Source organism: Bufo gargarizans, chromosome 1, assembly GCF_014858855.1.
Source record: "Bufo gargarizans isolate SCDJY-AF-19 chromosome 1, ASM1485885v1, whole genome shotgun sequence".
NCBI classification, from domain to species: Eukaryota; Metazoa; Chordata; class Amphibia; order Anura; family Bufonidae; genus Bufo; species Bufo gargarizans.
In genome coordinates this window covers 729,130,885-729,153,485 of record NC_058080.1, presented here as the reverse complement: position 1 = coordinate 729,153,485, position 22,601 = coordinate 729,130,885, and the positions used below count along the sequence as shown (strand labels likewise).

Below are 22,601 nucleotides of genomic sequence, written 5' to 3'. Positions count from 1 at the left end.
TAGGAAAATTCATTTTTGATTGATTTCTTAAATGTTTCCACATGTGTAGTCCAGGAGGGGAGGGACATATGCCTGGAGTTTCCTATCTGGTTGAGAGATTATATATCTTTTTTTTCTTTGCCTTTTTCTACCTTTGCATTTTGTGTGGTAGGACGGTATCATTTGTAGACAATTCATGGGCAGAGCGATGGAGATTAGTAGCATTTCTTTAATGTTTCTGTAATGAGATAAGATGGTAAATTCACCTGAAATTGTTCTCTTTCATTTGGTGCAGGTTATAAAAATTCCTTACATTCTGCGTCCGTGAGAATGTTTAGACTGCCAGCTGGCTGTAATCAGGGAATTATGTCTAATCCTATATATTGCAGGTTGTAACCTATGGTGACTAACCCTTACCCAGATTAGAACGTCAGGGGTCTCATACTCGGCCAGATATATATGCCACACAGAAAAAATTTCCAGTTGACAGGCTGCGTTCATTTCAAATACAATACAATACAAAATTATTGTTAATAGAATATGATGTAGACATTCTCTTTCCTTATCTTCTCCATTTGGACCAGACCGCCTTGACACCTTTTTTTAGCAGCGTCTTGAGTTGGGCACACAAACATCTTAGTTGACTTACTCTTTCATCATCCTCCCCTGTTGCTCCTCCATTGTCATCCTGCTGCCTCTCAAATTTTGTGCTGCTGTGCTCCCCAATGGTTACAGACTACAAACAAACCCAGTGTAGTCTGATCCTCCTCTTATTATCCTCCTCTTGAGCACTGTGAAGGCATTGGTGGTCAGAGCAGCAGGTTTGAGGAGCTGCATTCCACCTCATACAGCCATGTGGAACATAGAAACAGGAGAGGAGACGGAGATATACAGACTACACTACTGAGAGAATGGGGAGAGCATACTGCACGGGGAACACCCCCTGAGCTCACAGCTTGCAGCTTCTTATATCAGAGAAAGGGTGCTGCACTACTGAAAAGAAGCTCCTCACCTTCGCTTTTTCCAGCGATAACCCCTTCATTAAAATTTGACTATATATTTGCTAATTAATAAAATTTGCTAATATTCTTTTATTGTGAATTTTTTTTGGGATGTCTCCAATTCATTGCTGGTCCAGTGGTCTCGGAAGAGTTTTTCCACCACTTGCAGAGAGCTTCCTCCTTCTTTCTGTGTCAGTGACGAGCCTGAAGGGGGCGGCCTGTCTGGCTCACTGCATTAGTCCTCTTCTCCATCATGGCTGATACAGAGAAGGGGGTTGGCATACAGTAGTTGGCGAATTGAGCCAGACAGGCAGCCGTCTCCCCTGTCTCTGTATCAGCCGTGATGGACAAGGGGGCTAATGCACAGCGCCTCCTTCAGGCGTGTCACCGACAGCGAAAGCTCCACTTCTGGGACCACTGGACCAGCGCTGAAATTGGGACATTATAAGTATTTTACAATTACAGAGTATTAGCAAATAAAATTAATTCATATTTGGAAACCAGTGAAAAGTTTTGTTTTCTTTTGTCATTGGACAGCCCCTTTAAGTCCTGCCTACTCATGCCATCTCCAACGGAAGATGTAAGTGACCAAGAAGTGAAACCTGAGATCTCTGCCAGGTTTAGAAAACGGAAGGCTTAGTGTCTTTTCTTTTTGCCCATCCATTTGTAGGTGTAATATCGCCTTAACTGTTATTACCCACACAGCTATTATATAGAAGATTTGCTGGAAGAATCAGCATTGCATCGATTATAAATAGTACATTACATCCTTCTCTAAAACATATTGCGTGATGGATTTTTATTTTTGAGGGCTTCTAAATGAATGAATTAAGCAGACCTGGCGGCATTATTTATGGGGAAGATTTGGCAGACTTTATTTGCATGTATAATTTATGTCATGACTTATTCATCAGCCTCATGGGGTCGGGGCAGGTACTTTAACCTACATTTTCTGTGGGATAGAAGATGAATATGCTCATTTCCTTTATTTCCTGTTGCCATAGGTGTTAGAGACCACTGGGTCATCATATATACCATATACTGTATGTACAGTACAAGGCTGAATTCAGTTTGGAATATGGTTGGGATAGCACATGGTATAGCGCACACAGTCCGCCCAAGCCTGGGTGTCAGCGCACAGATAGCGCCTAACTATCATTCTCTTTGTGTTGTGTGTTTTTTTGCAGTTTTCCTCCTGGTTTTCAGTATTCTGCATTATTTTAATGCAGGATTGTAACCTCCTAGTACAAGTCTGTGCAGCACGCAGAGGCAGTCTGTTGTATAGCAGAGTAAATGTATCTTAATTTTCCGATATGATCAAGAAGTAACGTAAGATAAGTTGTTGCTAGGCAACTGGAACATACAATATATACACCACAGAGTAAACGGAAGTGCGAAAAGAGAAGTAAGCACAGCACGCCGGTTTTGCATTTTCTTTGCCGTCCAGATGGTTAGAAATATGTGCGTGTCCAGATGCCACAATTATTTTATTGTTCGTATTTTGTAAGTGCTTTTTTTTTCTTAGTCCAAATGGAAACCCCTTATTCTTGTATAATAGAATTGGAAGACTTCAGTGTCCCAAAAAGATTGTCTGAACTGATCCACGTGCTCAGCAGGTTATTTATCCATGTTTATATCCAGGCTAGGACAACATCTACACGGAGTCTGTATGTTCTCTGTAATTTCTTCTCTGTTGTTCTCTGTTTGAAAATTTTTGTTGGCCATAGTGTAGAGTGCTTTATGGTGTCTCCCACTCACTGTGGAGGACTTGTCCTTTCCTGCATTACACAGGCAACACATTGATGTGAATGGGCATGGTGTAATTCTTGCTTTCTCCTGTGGTGGCGCTGCTGGGAAATTGAACACTTTACCGACAGATTTCCCCACATATATTAGAGCTGATCGCTGCGTGTCCCAGCAGGAGGACACTTTGTCATCTGCCTATTGTCAAGAAACCCTTCTAACAAGTAGGGCTTGTGCAAAGCGGAGAACCTCTTTAAAGAGCTCCACTATATGGTCCCAAAGGTTTGGTACCAGATGATTTACGGCCAATCTGTTCATCCCTAGTGCTGGGTTAAAGCCCACAAAAATTATCACTTATCTACAGGATGGCTGATAAACCTTGGATTGCATGTGAGGGGAAGGCTGAGGATCCCGAGAATGAGGGTTCCCCTCTCTGAATAGAGTAGTGTGCATGTCAGTCCACTGCTCTATTCACTTCTATGGGACTGATAAAGCGCTGACTACATCAGCCCCATAGAAGTGAATGGCGTGTTTGACTGACATGCGCATGCTCCATTCACACCAGGGACTCCGGGGACCCCCTGTTCTCTGGTTAATAGCAGGGTTCCACTCGTCCTATGGATACGTGCTGGTAATAGTACCAGTCCCCTGGTCACCTCTGCAGCAAATCCGACCTGTGTGGACACGCCATTACTTTTATCAGCTCTGTGTCCATGACTGGTGACCACTGGAAGCAACCAGTGAAGATTCCTATTGATTACAAGTAAGCACGAGGAATCTACATACCATGATAGACAATGGTACAGCCTTTCATTATACAAAGTATACGCTTTATTTTAAACCTCCTTAGGGTTATAAATCCTTTATACAAACAGAATTTTTAAGGTTTGTGTAAAAAAAAAAAAAAGATGAATTTATCAACTTCCTTCGCATAATTTGGGTTAGTTGCTCCGTTTACAATGAACTGAGGGCTGCATTTTCCAGATTGTTGCCAGGGAAGGGATTTACTGATCCAACATCTGCAGAATACATCTCAATGTATGCATTCATGCTGCGGCCGTGGAATTTCCAGGCTGATCATAATTTCTAATTTAACCTGAAATTTACGGCAAATGTTCTTCCCATTCAGTAGTAGATCTAGAACTTCAGTCCTCTAATTAAATGTTCCTCCACAGGGGGCCCTCTAATCCTCCTGACACCGGTGATTTGTATGTCTACGTAAGATCACGGCCAATTAGCGCAGCCCTGAAGTCTGTCACAACCTCGTCAACCAGAACTGCTAATGTTCTGCCTTATTAAAGAGAGATCATGTGGGCGAGTAAAGGCAAGCAACAGCGTCTGGGGTTTTAATAAGAGTATATTCTTGAGCTGCCAAAATACGCCGCGCGCTCCGATATGGGAAAGCGCTCAGCTGCAGCAGATGTTTCATCAGCTTTCCCATGAATTGGGCAGCTTTGCTTAGCTTTTGAAGTGTCACAACGGCCGCTAGTGAATTAGCACCTGGCGAAAAAAAAAAAAAATCTGCAAAAATTTCCAATGGAGAATACTATAACTTAATAAAAAAAAAAGCAAGGGGCAGCCGGTGCCAGACTTACTGCGGGCCAATGAGTGCATCTTTCCTGGCTTCCTTGCAAACGTAGTTCTTTCAAAATTTCATTTGTCTCCTATTGCCCTCAGTGTGTCTGTCTAGACGTTTATATGAATATAATGATCTGAACAGACACCCACTGGGGGGGACGTAGGGCTGGGCGATATGGAGTAAAATCTATATTGCAATATAATTTAAAGCATGTGCGATATAACGATATATCGCAATATATAATTTTCTTCTCTATGTATACAAATTACATGGCCATCATCATCCTTGTCCCCAAGCCAGCGCCATCAGCCCCAAGCCATTGCCATATCATCCATGTCCCCAAGCCAGCGCCATCAGCCCCAAGTCATTGCCATATCATCCATGTCCCCAAGCCAGCGCCATCAGCCCCAAGCCATTGCCATATCATCCATGTCCCCCAGCCAGCGCCATCAGCCCCATGCCATATCATCCATGTCCCCAAGCCAGCGCCATCAGCCCCAAGCCATTGCCAAATCATCAATGTGCCCCTGCCAGCGCCATCAGCCCCATGCCATATCATCCATGTCCCCAAGCTAGTGCCATCAGCCCCATACCATTGCCATATCATCCATGTCCCCAAGCCAGCGCCATCAGCCCCAAGCCATTGCCATGTCAACCATGTCCCCAAGCCAGCACCATCAACCCCAAGCCATTGCCATATCATCCATGTCCCCCAGCCAGTGCCATCAGCCCCAAGCCATTGCCATATCATCCATGTCCCCAAGCCAGCACCATGAGCCCCAAGCCATTGCAATATCATCCATGTCCCCAAGCCAGCGCCATCAGCCCTAAGCCATTGCCATATCATCCATGTCCCCCAGCCAGCGCCATCAGCCCCAAGCCATTGCCATGTCAACCATGTCCCCAAGCCAGCGCCATCAACCCCAAGCCATTGCCATATCATCCATGTCCCCCAGCCAGCGCCATCAGCTCCATGCCATTGCCACCATCACACCCCCGTAGATTTGGGCGCCTGCTAATATACTTACCTTTCCTGCAGGGTGCGCGGCTGGCTGATGGAGCCCGCAGGAGACGAAACGTGTCTTCTTCACCGCATGCACTGGGAGGGAGCTGACGTCACACACAGCGTCAGCCAGCGCGTGCACGCAAGGCCATGGCCAGTGCAGAGTCGGGAGGCCACGGAGTGGTGAGTGAGAACCTTTTTCAATTCACCACCGCTCCGTGGTCCTCTATCGCGATATGACGATATCGACAAAATCTATATCGTTGCCCGAATTTATGGCGATATCGTATAAAGTTTATATCGCCCACCCCTAGGGGGAGGTAGTTAAATCTATCAGATACATTGTATCTTATTCATTGTGTGAAGTGCATTTTGTATAGTACATAAAAGTAGTTTGCAACATTTATTTTGTCTTGTCAACGTGGCTGGCAAAACGTTTTAAAGGGTTTTCCATTTCTGAGGACATATTTGTGCCACAAAAGTCTCATCAGAGTGGTAGCACGGTTGGCTCAGTGGTTAGCACTGGTGCCTTGCAGCGCTGGGGTCCTGGTTTCGAATCTGACCATGGACAACATCTGCACGGAGTTTGTATGTTCTCCCTGTGTTTGAGTGGTTTTCTCTGGGTTTTCCAGTTTCCTCCCACACTCCAAAGACATCCTGATAGGGACCTTAGATTGTGAGCCCCATTGGGGACAGTTGGATGCTAATGTAGTAGTGCTATATAAGTACATAGAACAAATAAATCCAATTGCTAGGACCCCACCGATCCTGAAAACGGGAGGGTTCTTTTTCCAAAATGGGTGGAGAAGTGGCCATAAACGCATCTCTTTACATTACAGTGAATGGAGTTGGCAATATCATTAGTAGTAAATCAGAGCAACTGGACCTGTATTTTCTCTTGAAGACCTTTCGCTAGTTATCCAAATGTCTTTCTCAGTTAGAATGACTTGTACAAGAAATCTCTGGCATTAGATACTGGTGACTTGTGCTTCAGTCAGCATAATTTCGTTCAACATGAGGTCAAGGATCGCATGGAAGTAAGATGTCGATTGCAATTTATATGGCTGATCAAATTTCCTCGGCAGAGGTGTTAGAACACCATTGTAAGTGGCAGACAATAGATGTCGCACCCTACTGAGCTGTCAAATTCTGTCAGGTTTTAAAATTTTCATTCAGATGTTTTTATGTTGCACCTTTATGTTCTTGGAAAGCTGAGATATGGTAAGCATTGCCACCCCAAATTTTTTTTTTTACCTTTTATAATGATAATGACCTTTCAGTGGCTGCTGCGGTGATGTCACCTTGGAGGACACATCAACTCTACCAGTGAATGGCTGCCGGGGTCATATTCCATGTGGACGTAGTGGTGGGGTATAGCCATAGGGGTGGCAGAGGTAGCAGTCGCAATTGGGCCCTGGTGCTTAAGGGGCCCCAAGGTTAATTTACCACACCTGCATTATCAATGGCACATGGTAGGTGGTGTGCCCGCTTATGCATTTTGCTTTGTGGTCCGGCTTCAAGTTATGTCTCTTGTCCCTGGAATAAATGGTGCAATAAAACAAAAAAAACTAGATTTAACATGTATTTACAAATTTGGGTTTCTTTAAACCTACAAACCATTTTTCCTTGTTGTGAGGTTGGAAAAACGAAACCCAATCTTTAGGAGAGCAGTGTGACAATCCATCATGGTGGTTATATTGGTCGTCACCCATTTTTTCAGTAAAACACATAACTAAGGCCTACTTTCACACTAGCGTTGTTTGAATCCGGCGTTCAATTCCGACACCGGAACTGCCCGCCGGATCCGGAAAAACGTGTGAAAACTGATTACATTTGAATCCTGATCAGGATTTTGATCACAATGAAAAAATGCATTGGAAAAACGGATCCGCCATTTATGGACTTTAACTTTTTTTTCACATTTTTCGGGTTTAACATGCAAAAGCCGGATCCGGTTTGACTGAACACACGGCGCCGGATCCGGCGTTAATGCAAGTTAGGCTACTTTCACACTAGCGTTGTTTAAATCCGGCGTTCAATTCCAACCCGGGAACTGCCTGCCGGATCCGGAAAAACGTGTGAAAACTGATTACATTTGAATCCTGATCAGGATTTTGATCACAATGAAAAAATGCATTGGCAAAAACGGATCCGCCATTTATGGACTTTTTTGTCAAATTTTTCGGGTTTAACATGCAAAAGCCGGATCCGGTTTGACTGAACACACGGCGCCGGATCCGGCGTTAATGCAAGTTAGGCTACTTTCACACTAGCGTTGTTTAAATCCGGCGTTCAATTCCGACCCGGGAACTGCACGCCGGATCCGGAAAAACGTGTGAAAACTGATTACATTTGAATCCTGATCAGGATTTTGATCACAATGAAAAAATGCATTGGAAAAACGGATCCGCCATTTATGGACTTTAACTTTTTTTTCACATTTTTCGGGTTTAACATGCAAAAGCCGGATCCGGTTTGACTGAACACACGGCGCCGGATCAGGCGTTAATGCAAGTCAATGGGAAAAAGACCGGATCCGGCGTTCAGTCAAAGTGTTCAGGATTTTTGGCCGGAGGTAAAAATACTACATGCTACGGTTTTCTGAAAAGCCTGATCAGTCAAAAAGACTGAACTGAAGACATCCTGATGCATCCTGAACGGATTACTCTCTATTCAGAATGCATGGGGATAAAACTGATCAGTTCTTTTCCGGATTTGAGCCCCTAGGACGGAACTCAGCGCCGGAAAAGAAAAACGCTTGTGTGAAAGTACCCTTAACACTTCTGAGAAGACGTGTGAAACACATAGATTATAAGAATGCAGAAATCACACAAAAAAAAAGCCACTGAGGCATTTATCCGGCTGCTCTCGGTCAGTGACCAAAAATAATTTTCACTGATGAGCTGGGAGAGACGCCCCAGGATACAGCCCCTCAACCACCGGGGACAATGCACTTCTTGGCAGATTTGCAGGACAAGCTCAGAATAAAACAGGAAAGAAGCTGGAAGATCCTGTGCAGCCAACAAGACCTACAGGGTCACTCGGAAGAGAAGAGGCTGATAATTCACAGACCCGTGCTGGACTGTGCAGTATTTAGGGAAACAATGTGACGTGAATCCTATCAGGAGCGGCCATTCATCATCTTCATCAGTGCGTTTCATAACACTGGAGCACAGACAATTCATTCCACTGAAGGACGCCAAAGTCTGATGGACAAAGTACAGGCGGCCGGCTGCAGTAACAATGGGGAATCATGTTGATTTTAGTGGATTTCTTAACCATTTTTAAAGGTTAAATCGGCCATACCATTTAGATAGAGGTTTGCTACTTCAGCCGTCAACTGTTCTTCCTGACCCCATTATAGACATGCATGCTCTGCTTTGCTCATTCAGCCATTAGCTGTTTGCCCCGACTCTCTTACATACATACGTGATCTGGTTTTCTCATTAAGCTGACAGCTGTTCCTCCCGGCCGCCTTTATACATGCACGCTCAGCTTTGCACATTCAGCTATCAACTCTACTTGGTCGAGCATGCATGTGCTCTGAATGGGGAGAGAAGAGAAAGCCCCTGCCAGACACCTCTGACAGCAAATTGTCTCCCCCAAAGAAGAGAATTAGCAAACGTGTTGAAATCCTGAAACCTGGTCCTTGTTAGGGTGGGGGGTTCACATAAGTTTTTGCCTTCGGTTTAACGTATACATTGGGGGGGGGGGGGGGAAACGGATACAGAAGCGTAGCACACCACACTTTTCTATCCTGCAGTCTGGTAAAAAAACAGGATACATTAATGTATACTATTTTAAAAATTTTTTAATTAGATGGAACTCTATGGTGACGGCTGCCATTGTATCGTATCCGTCTGAGGCATCCGTTACGTTTTTTTTGTATATGTTAAACAGACAACCCCTTTAATACAAAAAAAATTTGTAGATAAATTCAGTTAGAATCTCTTAATCTCATTCACAGGCAGGTAAGTTGGTGAGAATTTTTGTGCCTTTTTTCTTCTTGTGGAAAACGTTAGTTATTTCAGTAATAATTCTGTGACTTGAAGGTATGGCCATATGCTTTATTGCTGAAATCGTGAAATGGCTGCGCTCAGACCTAAAAAAGTCAATCCTCTACAAAAACTGGAAGAAGAATAAAACGTTCCATATTTTCCATATCTTCTAGTATGCGCAGGCGAGACACGGGGGGAGATTATACTCTCTCAGAAGGATTTCCTACCGCAACAGTACAAGCCGGACACTGTGTGGTACTAGGTACCTGCACATTTGTTTCCCTGCGAACGGCCGTCCACTGTGCAGTGAACTTAAAGGGGTTTTCAGGATCATTATGGGATTTAGCAGACATGCGCCTGCAGTTGCTTACCTCATGCACATCTTCCCCATGCCATTTGGACTCTCCTGACCCGTTTCCACCGTGTGAACCAATCCCCCTGGTGTGTGTCCATCCTGTAGGTAGCACTTCCTGTTGCTGTGTCCAACCGAACTCATGATGCACTCTCCTTTCTCTGCTACAGCTCCGCCCCTAAGAACACCCAGCTAGCTCAGAGCTCCTCCCACCCAGCTAGTTACATAACCAGTCTCTATCACTGCCCCGCCCCTGGATATAACATCACAGGAAATAAGAGCCACATGGACATGGTCATGTGACCGCAGCCCAGAACGGGAGATAGGAGCAATAAAGGTTATTACAGCTACCATTAAATGATTATTGGTGCAAACCAGAGAACCCCCCTTTAATCACAGCACATTCACTTGAAGGAGCTGTGCAGGGAAAAAGCCAAGTGGTGTCCTCAGAGGTCAGACCAGCACTGATCCTATTATACCTCCAATAGAAGGCTGCAAGGTCCCATTGTATAGGCAAGTGGGATAAGTCACCCATAGGCCCCCATTGCAGCCGACATACACTGCGCCAAACATGTTTTTATTTGCAGGATGACTTTGCCTAGAAACCCTTTTTTGGGCTTTTCTGAGGTGAACGGAGCACTTGGATACACTTCAGGTGTGCACAAGGATGGTAATCTACTAAATGATATATGCCAAAATGATATACTAAATGATATGGCGTATATCCGTCGCAGATTGCGGCACAAAGGTCATTTGCGCCACAATCTGTGACTTTTCCCCGCTCACACCAGGGGGCGCGGTGTGATTGGGGCCGGCGGGCCTGTCTCATTTATCATTTTCTACACTGATTTTCGGTGTAGAAAATGGTCTAAATTTAAGTCAGCGCCATATTTAGGCATCAAATTTAAAGGGTTTATCCAAGACTAAAAATGTCCCCCTTAGGCCCTGGGCCTCACACTGAATCTACTTACCTCTCTACCTGCGCCGCTGCTGCTTCTCCCCTTGCGTGGATGAAAACATGACAGGCGGTGACGGGGACGAGCCTCCCTAGCATCGCGGCTGACGCTAGGGAGGCTCATCCCCGTCACCACCTGCCATTGGCTGCTTCCCCCTGACATCAGATGTTTTCACCCGTGCACGGGGAGAAGCTGCGGTGCGGGGTTCAGGAGCAGCGCAGGGAGTGGGGAGCCAGGTAAGTAGATTCAGTGTGAGGGGCCCGGGCATATGGGGGACATTTTTTAGTCTCGGATAACCCCTTTAAGCCATAACTTCAGCGGATCCACTTCCAGCGCAAGAGGTTATTGAGACCTAGTGTACGTGCCCAGTACAGGGCCTTGATGTGAACTGGTCCTTAGTAGAGATGAGCGAACTTGTGTTTTAAGTTCGGCGTCTAAAGTTCGGGTTCGGGTTAGCGGAGAATCCCGATATGGATTCCGAATTCCGTTGTGGTCCCTGGTAGTGGAATCAATAATCGGCCATTATTGATTCCGCTACCAGGGACCACAACGGTATTCGGAATCCATATCGGGATTCTCCGCTAACCGAAAGCCGGACTTTAGACGCCGAACTTAAAACACAAGTTCGCTCATCTCTAGTCCTTAGATACAGTGATCCATTGTAACATTCTCGAATCTAGGGCCTAGAAATGGATGGATACCTGTAGCGAACCCTTCAGCTCTGCAAGCAGCACTAGGTTTGAATGTAAACAATGGATGTTTCCATATGTCGGCAGCAAGCAGAGATCCTGAAAACTTCAAGGAAAAATATTAGGCAAAATAGACGAGAATGGTGTGTAACTTTTCAGTATGCAGTGAACACGCTTTATATTTTGACAATCCTTTTAATGAATCTACTGAAATGTAAATGATATTTTTGCTCAGTTTATAATTTGTTATTCTTACATGTTTATTGGATTTTGATCACAATCTCACAATGAATGTCACAATGTCTTTTAAGGTAACGGAGACTGAGAATTTTCAAGCACAAGAAGCATCAGTGGACGATGATACCAAGGGCCTCTGCAAAAGTCCCACTTTGGGGAATAGCCTTCTCAAGTACCGCAGTAGATCACAAGGTATATGTACAGTATATATGTAGTATTAAAGGTATGAATCAAGACCAGATCATGATGTTTACTTCTTAGCAATCCTGAGAACGTGGCACCCCAGGTTACTGGAACCGTTGTGCATGTGTGTGATCACAGTTCCATTCACTTTTATGGTCCCATTGAAGAGAATGGCCATGCATGCAAGGGACTTGGAGGTCTGACATATATGTCACCTATCCTGTGCATAAGTAATACTTGTGTATGCAAAACTTACATACACTGGTTAACAGGAAGCTAAGCAGACACACTCAATGCCAAGAAGCAGCTGTAAAAGCAAACCAAATCTTAGGTTGCATTAAAAGAAAGGAAAAAAGAAAAATATGTCTATACTATAATTACGCTAGTGTACAAATCACACATGAGGCCACAGCTTAATGGTGCGGTTTTGGCCATCGCATTGAAAGAGCATAGAAGAGCTGGAGAGGAATCAAAAGCTAGAAGACTGGAAAGGAAGCGGGCAGAACATTTGGGGCTAATGCATGGTTTTTATACTGGATGTGTACATTGCAGGGAGCGGCAGCCGGCTGGAATCGGTGGGAGAAGACGATGAGCTGGCGGTGGGTAATGAGGACTCTTACATTGATAAAGGAGAGAAATTTCTACGTGGAGGTCGGAAACATTCCCTGCCCCACCAGCTGGACACTACAGGATCCCGTCAGGTGAGATGCCCATAGTACAGCCCCGTAATGTGTGATTACGGGGTACTTTCCCCTATACCAGGGATGGTCAACCTGCGGCTCTCCAGCTGTTGTAAAACTGCAACTCCCACTCTGGGAATGCTGGGAGTTGTAGTTTTGCAACAGCTGGAGAGCCTCAGGTTGGCCATCGCTGCCCTATACCATCAAGTTCTTACTCTGCCGATGATCACAAGAGATTTTGGTTATATTTTACTGTTTGTCAAGACTTTCTTTATTGGATTACCATACAACACTGCTCCACACACCAGGGATATGACCCTTCATCGTGGGATAGACGCACTGCAGCGGCCGCACATGAAGGCTATGCATCTCCGTAGACTTTTTATACAGTTCAGCCCTGGAATTGCATGTCTGCGAGAATTGTGATCATGGTTATAGTCATGACAACAGATATTAGTTTGGAAAAAATGGCAGTTCAAAGGGGTTGTCTCATCTGAGACATTGGTGGCATATTGCTAGAATCTCGCCACCTCCGGGACCTGCACCTGTCTAAATAACAGGACAGAGCACACTGCACAGGTGTGGAGTGCTCTTCATTCATTTCTAAGGAAGCTCTGAAAATAGCTGACCTCGGCTATTTGAAGACGTCTCATAGATGTGATTGGAGAGCACGCCTCGCAACCAAGACCACCGCTCCATTCACTTTTGAGGGGATGCAGGAGATTGCCGAGCTGGCACTTGGCTATTTTCATCAGTTCCATAGAAATGAGTGCTCTCTGCTCGCATCTGGAGATAGTTGTGGGTCCCAGAGATGGGACTCACACCTTTCTGACATTGGTGGCATATCCTAGCGATATTACACCAATGTCTCAGATGAGACAACCCCTTTAAGGGGGAATTAAAACTGTATAAATGTATCAAATGTACCAACAATATTTCCGTTGGTCAACAGGGCATCCTACAAAAGTAAGTGGAAAGGGATTCTTTACTGTAAGAGCAGTGAGACTGAGGAAGCCTTTAGATGATTATCCAGAGTCACGGGCAGAGGAGTTAGGGTAAATGTCTGATGGGTAGGCACAATCATTAGAATGGGGGTCCCAGGCTCCCCGTTCCTGCTCTCCTAATGACTGCAGCAAGACAACAGTCCCACATACACCCTGCGCTCCAACAAAAAGACGCCGCTCCCGAAGGTAATAATTAGTAGTGTTGAGCGCGAATATTCGAATAGCAAATTTTAATTGCGAATATCGCCACTTCGAGAATTTGCGAATATTTAGAGCAGGCATCCTCAAACTGCGGCCCTCCAACTGTTGTAAAACTACAACTCCCACAATGCCCTGCTGTAGGCGGATACCTGTAGGCTGTTCAGGCATGCTGGGAGTTTTAGTTTTGTAACAGCTGGAGGGCCGCAGTTTGAGGATGCCTGATTTAGAATATAGTGCTATATATTCGTATACACGAATATTCTAATCGCGAATTAATTGCGAATTTATCGCGAAAATCAGCACTTGGCAACCAATAGGAAAGTTGCCTATAGGAGTAGTGTTGATTGCAAATTTTCGTATCGCAAATTTTCAGATTTTCGCAATCAAGAAAATAATGACGAGATCTCGAATTTGCGAATATATGACGAATATTCGCCCAAATATTCGTGAAATATCGCAAATTCGAATATTTTCCCTGTCGCTCATCACTGATAATTAGTACAGACACACAGTTCCTGTCCACAACAAGCTCCTCTGTTGGAAAATGTGTATTTTTATGCATTTGTTTTTTACTAATTTATCTTATTTATTTTTTTGCCTTTTTAAACCATCCTGACCATGTCTGTGTAAGTTCTGTATTTTATTCAGGAGTTTAGACACACTTCTAACAACTGATGCAGGGCATGCTAAAAACCAGCCTAAACTGTCACCATTGTCATTCTATGTTCATACTACGTCTGGCGCGTGTGCAGCACCACAAAATGATGGCGATGTATTTATTGAACCTCTTCATTGGCTGTTCTATTTTATATTAGACTTTAAAGAGGTCCTGTCACCGCTCCTGACTTGTCTGTTTTAATAGATTCATGCATTCCCCGTGTAATAACAATTCTGGAGCATCTAGTCTTATGGCTCTATGTTGTGCCGTTCCTTTATTATTTGCACTATAAGTTATGAATGCATTGCTAGCAGTCTGCAGTAAGGGTACAGAGGGGAGGTCACCAGTTGGGGGTGTGTCCCTGAACAGTCTGAAAATGGCAGCACTGATTGGATAGAGTGAGTCTGTGCAGGGACACACCCCCAACTGGTTACCTCCCCTCTGTACCCTTACTGCAGACTGCTAGCAATTCATTCATAACTTATAGTGCAAATAATAAAGGAACGGCACAGCACAGAGCCATAAGACTAGATGCTCCAGAATTGTTATTACACGGGGAATGCATGAAGCTATTAAAACAGACATGTGAGGAGAGGGGAGAGGTCCTCTTTAATGAAAAGTTTATTAGACCTTTGCCCCCACTCTACTTTTAGTGGATCCGTAATCCTCTATTTGATTCGATTACCTTAAAGGGGTTGTCTCATCTGAGACCTAGGGGCATTTCGTTAGGATTTGCCACCAATGTCAGATAGGTTTGTGTTCCACTCTTGGACCCGCGCCTATCTTCAGAATGAGGCCCCGAAGGCGAATGAGCCAAGAGTGCTCGCTTGACTATTTTCCGAACTCCCTTAAAAGTGAATGCAGAGCGCGCAGTGCGCTTTCCGTTCTAGAGATAGATGCGGGTCCCACCTCTGGGTTTGATATTGGTGGCATATCTTAGTGATATACCACTAAATGGCTCCTTTTTTTTATTTTAATATTTTTATACTTTTGTCCTGGTTGGTTCTGGAAGTGTGTCCTTGTACCTGTAGATATTAGCACTAGAGATGAGCGAATTTCAGGTTATGAAATTCGTTCACGCTTCGTTTACTGGTAAAGGGTGAATTAGGTTATGGATTCCGTTACCACGGACCGTAACGCAATTCTATGGCGGAATGCCTTTAGAGGCATTGCGTTTTTTTATTCCGTCATAATAGAAGTCTATGGGCTGCATAACGGATCCATCCCCTGCATAACGGAAACAGGACGGATCAGTTTTGCAGCCCATAGACTTCTATTGTGACGGAAATCCTCTAAAGGCAGAATTGCGTTATGGTCCGTGGTAACGCAATTCTCCTTTTACCAGTAAACGAAGCGTGAACGAATTTCAAAATATGAAATTCGCTCATCTCTAATTAGCACCTTAGTGTAGAAATTGTTATTTGTGTGTATCATTTTAGCCATTTTCGCTGCTTTTCCTGGTATAGCAGTGGGAATATAGAGTAAGTGCCCTTTGAGCCAAAGCCCTGGTCTGTCCATGTATGACGTGGCAGGATCAACCCCTCTAAAACCAGACAGACTGGCTGGTAGGGTCGATCCTGCTGATTAAAATGATACCTCTCTCGCAAAAATCGGTTGCAGCATTCCCGAGAAAAAAATGACTTTTATTCTGTATGAAAAACGAGGGCTTCAGTGCACCCATGGGCGTGGCCTAGACACTCAGTGCACCTCATCTGGCCACGCCCCTTGGTGCACTGAAGTCCTCATTTTTATAAAGAATTAAAGTCTTATTTCTCGAGAATACTGCAAGAGATTTTCGCAAGACTGATATCATTTTATTCAGCAGAACGAACTCTACTGGGCACTATGTTTGGTTTTATAGGGTTGATCCCCCTGACAGGTGCTCTTTAAAATAATAGGATTAATTGATTTGAAGGGGGGTTTGAGCTTTAGGCTTCATTAAAATAGTTAGCTGCACCTCTGTATTCTGCAAGTGCAGATCAGTAACAGTGAGAGGGTCCGGCTGCTGGTGCCGTAATGTGGGAACTGAAAAATAGCACCTGTAATTAAAGTGTGCTCAGTCTACAAAACTAATAAAATTGTTGTTTTATTCAATTTTCACAAATTTTTATCTATTTTTTTTCTTTTTTCTCCAGGAATATGCTATTGTGAAAAAGACGGCGAGATCTTTAAGCACGGTGCAGGTGGAGTCTCCCTGGAGGCTCGCTCAGCCATCGATCATCTCTAATATCGTCCTAATGAAAGGACAGGGGAAGGTAATCCCTACTGTGGGAATAGATCTGTCTATACAGTATAACAACATATGTTTCCAAAGGTACCTCGACATCCCTCCGAACAGGACTCCAACCCTGCAGTGTCTGGAGCAGCCGCGTGCTATTTATCTTTCTCCCAGTCTTACACATCCCATGATTTATGGGCAGAAGGCCTTCCGCTACCGTGCCTTTAAGATAAATCTCCTAATTCCTGACCCTCTTAATGACCGCGACACTCAGACAAACTTTCCAAAAAGTGTTCTTAAAAATGACACTAATGTTATTTATGGCTCTACTTGACCCCGCATAGTGAAAGCTTTGAAATGTACCATTGTCACCGACCAGAGGGAGGTCAGGAGTAATGGCATCTGGGAGTGTTTAGGAAAAATCGTGTTGGTAATTTAAAGCATTTGGAGATTTTACTGCAGATGTGCATCCGGATATCTGACTCAAAGCCTCCATTGAAAATATCTGGGTCCTGTACAGCCAATAGTCTGGTCCTCCCCCTTCCCCCCCTTCCCAAATGTCTCCGATCCTCCATATTTTACCTCATCGTGTAGATTTCTCTGCTTATTTTGTGCTTAGGAGTCCAGTGGGCGGTCCTGCTCACTGATTAGCAGCTATGTTTGCATTAGGACTCCCCACTGGACTCCTGAAACCAGAATGAGCAGAGGTTTGAATGGATAAACTACTTTTTCTATTATTTTTTGGCACACATTACTCTGATTCTGGCACATGGTCAGCCAGTGGAGTGTGTCATTGAGCAGCAGCACCAGCTATTTGACTTTTAGGGCTCGTTCACATGACCGTGTGAAGCCCGTGCTGTGGGCCGCAAATTGTGGTCCCCAATGCACGGGCACCGACCATGGGGATCGTGGACCCATTCACTTGAATGGGTCCGCGATCCCTCCGTTCCGCAAAAAGATAGAGCATGTTCTATCTTTTTGCGGTGCGGAGGCACGGAACGGAACCCCAGAAAGCGCTCCGTAGTGTTCCGTTCCGTGCTTCCATTCCGCCTCTCCGGATTTGCCGACCCATTGAAGTGAACGGGTGATGCGGAATGCACACGGAACGGTGCCCGTGTATTGCCGATCCGCAAACGGCAACTTGCCGATCCGCAATACGGCAACGGGCAGCATATACGTTCGTGTGAACGAGCCCTTAGAGACAGGAACCAGTGTCTGGATTGCAGCTCCACTGTCACGGTAAAGTGGCAATTAGGAAGAAGTCTGTAGCACAAGCAGCTGATATATGAAAGGAAAGGACCCCAAAAAAGTTCTGCATCTAAGGATCTAAGAGCACTTTGCATTTTTCACTGGAGGTACACTTCAAAGGCTATGGACACCTTTGGTGCAATATTTTTTTATGATTGATTGAATTTGACTCATTTTGGGCTATAATTATTTTAAATTGGTCTTATTTTAAAATGTTCAGCCTTTTTTGACATACAGGGGTTAAAAATCAGTCTGTCATATTGTTATGAGTTTGATAACCATTTAGCTGTAATGAGTGTTTATGAGCTCAGGAGATCAGAGATGAGGCTTCACATGAGCCATCAGATGACGGGACTGATACTCTGCAAAGAGACTGATTTTCAACCCCTGTACCTCAAAAATGGCAGAATTTTTTTAATAAAGACCAACTGAAAAAATGATTTGTAGCCCAAAATGAGTATAACGCAATCATAAAAAATTGCTCCGAAGGTGTCCATAGCCTCTAAGCTATTCACATGAGGCTGGACAGTCCTTTTAACTGATTTACATGCAATGCAGTATGGTTCTTTTTCCCCCCCCATTGTATTCTCTTTATTATTATGTCCTATAACAGGCATGGCCAACCTGCGGCCCTCCAGCTGTTGTAAAACTACAACTCCCACCATGCCCTGCTGTAGCCTGATAGCTGTAGGTAGCCTGGGCATGCTGGGAGATGTAGTTTTGCAACAGCTGGAGAGCCTCAGGTTGGCCATCCCTGAGTCCTATAACTAGTAAAATGTACTAATTGTTCTTTGCTTATGACCAGGGTCTTGGATTCAGCATTGTCGGTGGTCAGGATTCAGCCAGGGGTCGCATGGGGATCTTTGTGAAAACCATCTTCTCGAATGGAGCCGCAGTTGCCGACGGGAGGCTTAAAGAAGGTAATGCGAATGGAAGGGACCGTGTCATCTGTGCCTCTATTCTCACACTCGCTGGCCCTTGTTCATTAAGACGGGCAGTTTTTCACCAGTCTATGCAAAGGAGACAGTTGGCAGGATTTGCACCAAATTGTTTTTGGAAGCCGCTTAGGCAGGGTACTGGATCTCCTTAAAGGGACCAGTCCAGTATGGAGACTTACTGGAAGTACTCCAGGGTAAAAGATACACGCCTCTTAATAAGTTTGGAGCAGTCTTATCGTGAAGAAATTAAATCTATGTTAAATTTGTGCTATTTCCAAAAAAAACTAATTGTGCAAAATGCCGTTTGCACAAAATTTGCATCCTTTGTGTGCCATCAAACTGGCATGTGGCTTTTGTAGGTGCCCTCCAGCACACATCGCTATAGATATTTCTCCCATGCTAATACAATGTGCACCTGGTATCCCTAGCCTAAAGAGAAGTAAGACTGGAGGGTTGTAAGGGAAGTAACTCTAAGCAAATTTTGAACATCCAGTTCCAATATTTGCAATAGGTTGCAATACCCAGGGGGTGTTTTTGGGTGGACTGTATGTAGGCCTGGAGTTCTCTGTGCTAATCCGCTCCAGTAAGTCCAGTCTTGCTGCGTTGCGCCTTGTAGTTTCTGACCTACATAATTTCTGCATTTATTTGAGCCTTCAAGTTCATCTGTCCTTCCTCATCTCGTCAGAAATGCAAACGCTTACGTTTTTGTCACATTGTGCAGCCCTTCGCCTGTTGATCATGCGACCTAGATATGGAAGGAGTTCAGCTGAGACATCCAGTCGCTCGCTCTTCTTGCAGACTCTCTGACTTTTTGCTCACACAAAGAAATGTTGTACTTTGTATGAAATTCAGTAAACCTTCTTCAAAAGGGATCCTGTCACAGGAATTTTAGTGAAGAGCACAGAATGGTGTTTAAAAAACAAAACAAAAAAAAATCAATACTCACCCTTGGCGATTCTTCGCCGCCGTCATTTAGACACCGGGCCCATGCTGGTCTTCACTGCTTGGTCTGGGCTTAACACACTGGAACTGGCAGGAGATGACCAGTCAGCCGATCACTGGCTGAGGTGGGTCTGAAATGGGGTATTGTACCCCAGATGGTCCGCTTTAGAAAATGATTCACCCATCCGGGCTGTAAACGCCCATTGTGGCCCAGTTGACGTTCCAAAGAGGATTCAGCGTTGGCATATCTTCATATCTTGCACCTGTAAAGAGGTGATGATAGTTTCTTGAGTGTAATACAAATGTATTATTACATGACGGCCATCTGTGTAGTACATGGCCGGGACTGTCAGAACAAGAGCTGTGGCTCATGGGGGGACCCTGAGCAGAGGACCCCCCTATATGGCATCCAGTGGGGATCCTCTGTATGGACTAATGCAGGACTGTGTAATCTGTAAATATCATAGCAGGAAAGTGCGGAGAACTAAAATTTTTGGAAGCCCTGCCTTCAATGCAAGGATATGAATGTGCTGGTGATTGTTACCTTAGCAATTTCCTAATATATTCTCCACATCACTCCTCTATTTAACCTTACCTTAATTTTTTTGTGCTGAACAGGAGATGAAATTTTGGAAGTGAATGGAGACTCTATACAAGGGATGACGCACCAAGAGGCCATTCACACCTTTAAGGTAATCCACCGTGTGTTCTCAATGTGCTGTATACTGTGATCCTGCACAGAACGGGGACCCTTTGTCAAGGCCCCTACATTGCCAAGGGCCTGTGTGTAGAGATAAGGTTTATCTTGACCATTTTCCGTCTTCCAGCCTTCTGGCGGACATGTCGTATTGATATGACTTGGCGGTGATCATAGTGACGGATAGCACACCACCTTCTGTACGTGATATAGAGCAGTCATTTCTTAAAGGCCGCAGATACCGGCTAAATAAAGTCAACAATACCGACATTTAATCACCTTCTGTGAATGTACAATGCTGTACAGAACACAGGTCGCGACTCTGACGTTTTCTATACAAGGGTCTAGACTGAATAGGCAATGCAAAAACCTGGGATTTATCAGATGAGAATATTTTTCTAGTCCCGGCGTCAGCAACCCCCCCCCCCCCCGGCATTCCATCTGTTGGGAAACTACAAGTCCCAACATGCACTCTTGCATGGCTGTTCTTGGATCTCCTGTAGAAGTGAATGGAGCATTCTTGGAGTTTCAGGTTCACAAGTGAAGGGCTGGAGGTTGCTGACGTCTGTAAATTTTGTCTACTCTGAAAATAAGAGACAAAACTTCTTGTCAGTTGTTGCATTGAAACAAGAAATTAGTAAAGTGCGCCCAGAATTCCATATGGGCACAAAAACCCTGAGCCCATAGGTGGCCATAGGGGACCCCCTTGCCTGCAGTGGGCAGGTTCACAATTCCCTTGGCAATAACGACATTTTACAATGGTACAAATAAAGGACTAGAATTAGATGCCCCTTGATTCATCCAGACTGAATATATTAATATGCTTTATGAATTCATAATAAAATATCATTCTTCTCCCCAGCAACTCAGGAAAGGTGTCGTAACGTTAACGGTACGCACCAGGCTCCGCAGTCCCAGCCTAACGCCATGTCCAACGCCAACACTGATGAGTCGCTCCAGTTCTCCAAATTCCAGTATCAGTGTTGCGGGATCTGTGGTCGCCACGGAAGATGGGGACTCAGCCTCTCGTAGAGGTCCCGGTCCCAAAGACAGGATTGTTATGGAAGTGACTCTTAACAAAGGTAACCCAGTAACAGGCATTGGCCGACATCAGCCCCCGTATTGGGCTGCCTTACATTTTACGGGAGCATTTACTTCTGTAGCCTCCTGCACACGTATCTCACTGTATCCTGTGTCCTCGTTGCAGAACCCGGTGTTGGTTTAGGTATTGGTGTCTGCTGCCTCACCCTTGAAAATAGCTCTCCAGGGATTTATATTCACAGCCTAGCCCCAGGATCTGTTGCCAAGATGGATGGAAGACTGAGGTAAATGCTTTTAAAATCTTCCATTTTTGTTTGTGATCTTTTAAAGGTCCACTAACCCCAAAGTGCAGATCTTATGATGTAACGTTTTGAAAGACTACTAATATAAAAGTGAGTTGTAATTACAGGCAACAGGAATTGTATGGACTTCTTGTCAGCTACCACATTGAAGAAAACTAAAGTCATCCTGAAGTGGCTGAAAATAGGGAACAACAGGCAGATAAGATGGACTTAAACTGGCATCCACCACTAGGGGGAGCTCAGGAGCTTACTGCATACATTTAGACATTAAAACCCAATAATTTATCCCTAGGAGCCTTCTGCTTCCGGCTCTGTCCACTGTTTTATTTTTGGTTCTGGCGACTAACGAAAACATCTGGTCGTTGGGGTGCCAATTGTCAAAGCCTTACCTATCTGATATTGATGACCTATCCTGAGAGTAGGTTATCAATAACTATGTGCTAAATAAAATAAAAAACTGTAAAGAGACTTAATATGGATGACTAAGGCTACTTTTACATTAGCGTTTTTTTGCGGATCCGTCATAGATTTGTAAAAACGCTTCCGTTACCACAATACAACTGCATGCATCCGTCTTGAACGGATCCGGTTGTATTATGTCTTCTATAGCCATGACGGATCCGTCATGAACACCATTGAAAGTCAATGGAGGACGGATCTGTTTTCTATTGTGTCAGAGAAAACGGATCCGTCCCCATTGACTTACATTGTGTGCCGTCTTGCTCCACACCACATTGCAGACAGAAAAACGCTGCTTCACGATAGGAGGGCAACCAAATAGAATGCATTCTGGTGCACTCCGTCTTCGTTCAGTTCAGTTTTGTCCCCATTGACAATGAATGGAGACAAAACTGAAGCATTTTCTTCCGCTATTGAGATCCTATGATGGATCTCACTAGCGGAATTGAAAACGCTAATGTGAAAGTAGCCTTATAGGTCATCAATATCATAT

General features: G+C 44.5%; 1 protein-coding gene across 4 annotated transcripts in view; it reads left to right on the top strand.

The window, feature by feature from the left end:
• The window catches only part of PDZD2 (PDZ domain containing 2), a 287,308-nt gene that overhangs the window by 200,234 nt on the left and 64,473 nt on the right, over positions 1 to 22,601 (top strand). For all 4 annotated transcript variants that reach the window (XM_044276397.1, XM_044276399.1, XM_044276400.1 and 1 more), the window contains 7 exons: positions 11,612 to 11,729; positions 12,273 to 12,421; positions 16,399 to 16,518; positions 18,535 to 18,649; positions 20,228 to 20,301; positions 21,169 to 21,388; positions 21,514 to 21,631. In XM_044276397.1, the coding sequence (XP_044132332.1) occupies positions 11,612 to 11,729; positions 12,273 to 12,421; positions 16,399 to 16,518; positions 18,535 to 18,649; positions 20,228 to 20,301; positions 21,169 to 21,388; positions 21,514 to 21,631 (914 nt within the window). The remainder of the gene's footprint in view (positions 1 to 11,611; positions 11,730 to 12,272; positions 12,422 to 16,398; positions 16,519 to 18,534; positions 18,650 to 20,227; positions 20,302 to 21,168; positions 21,389 to 21,513; positions 21,632 to 22,601) is intronic.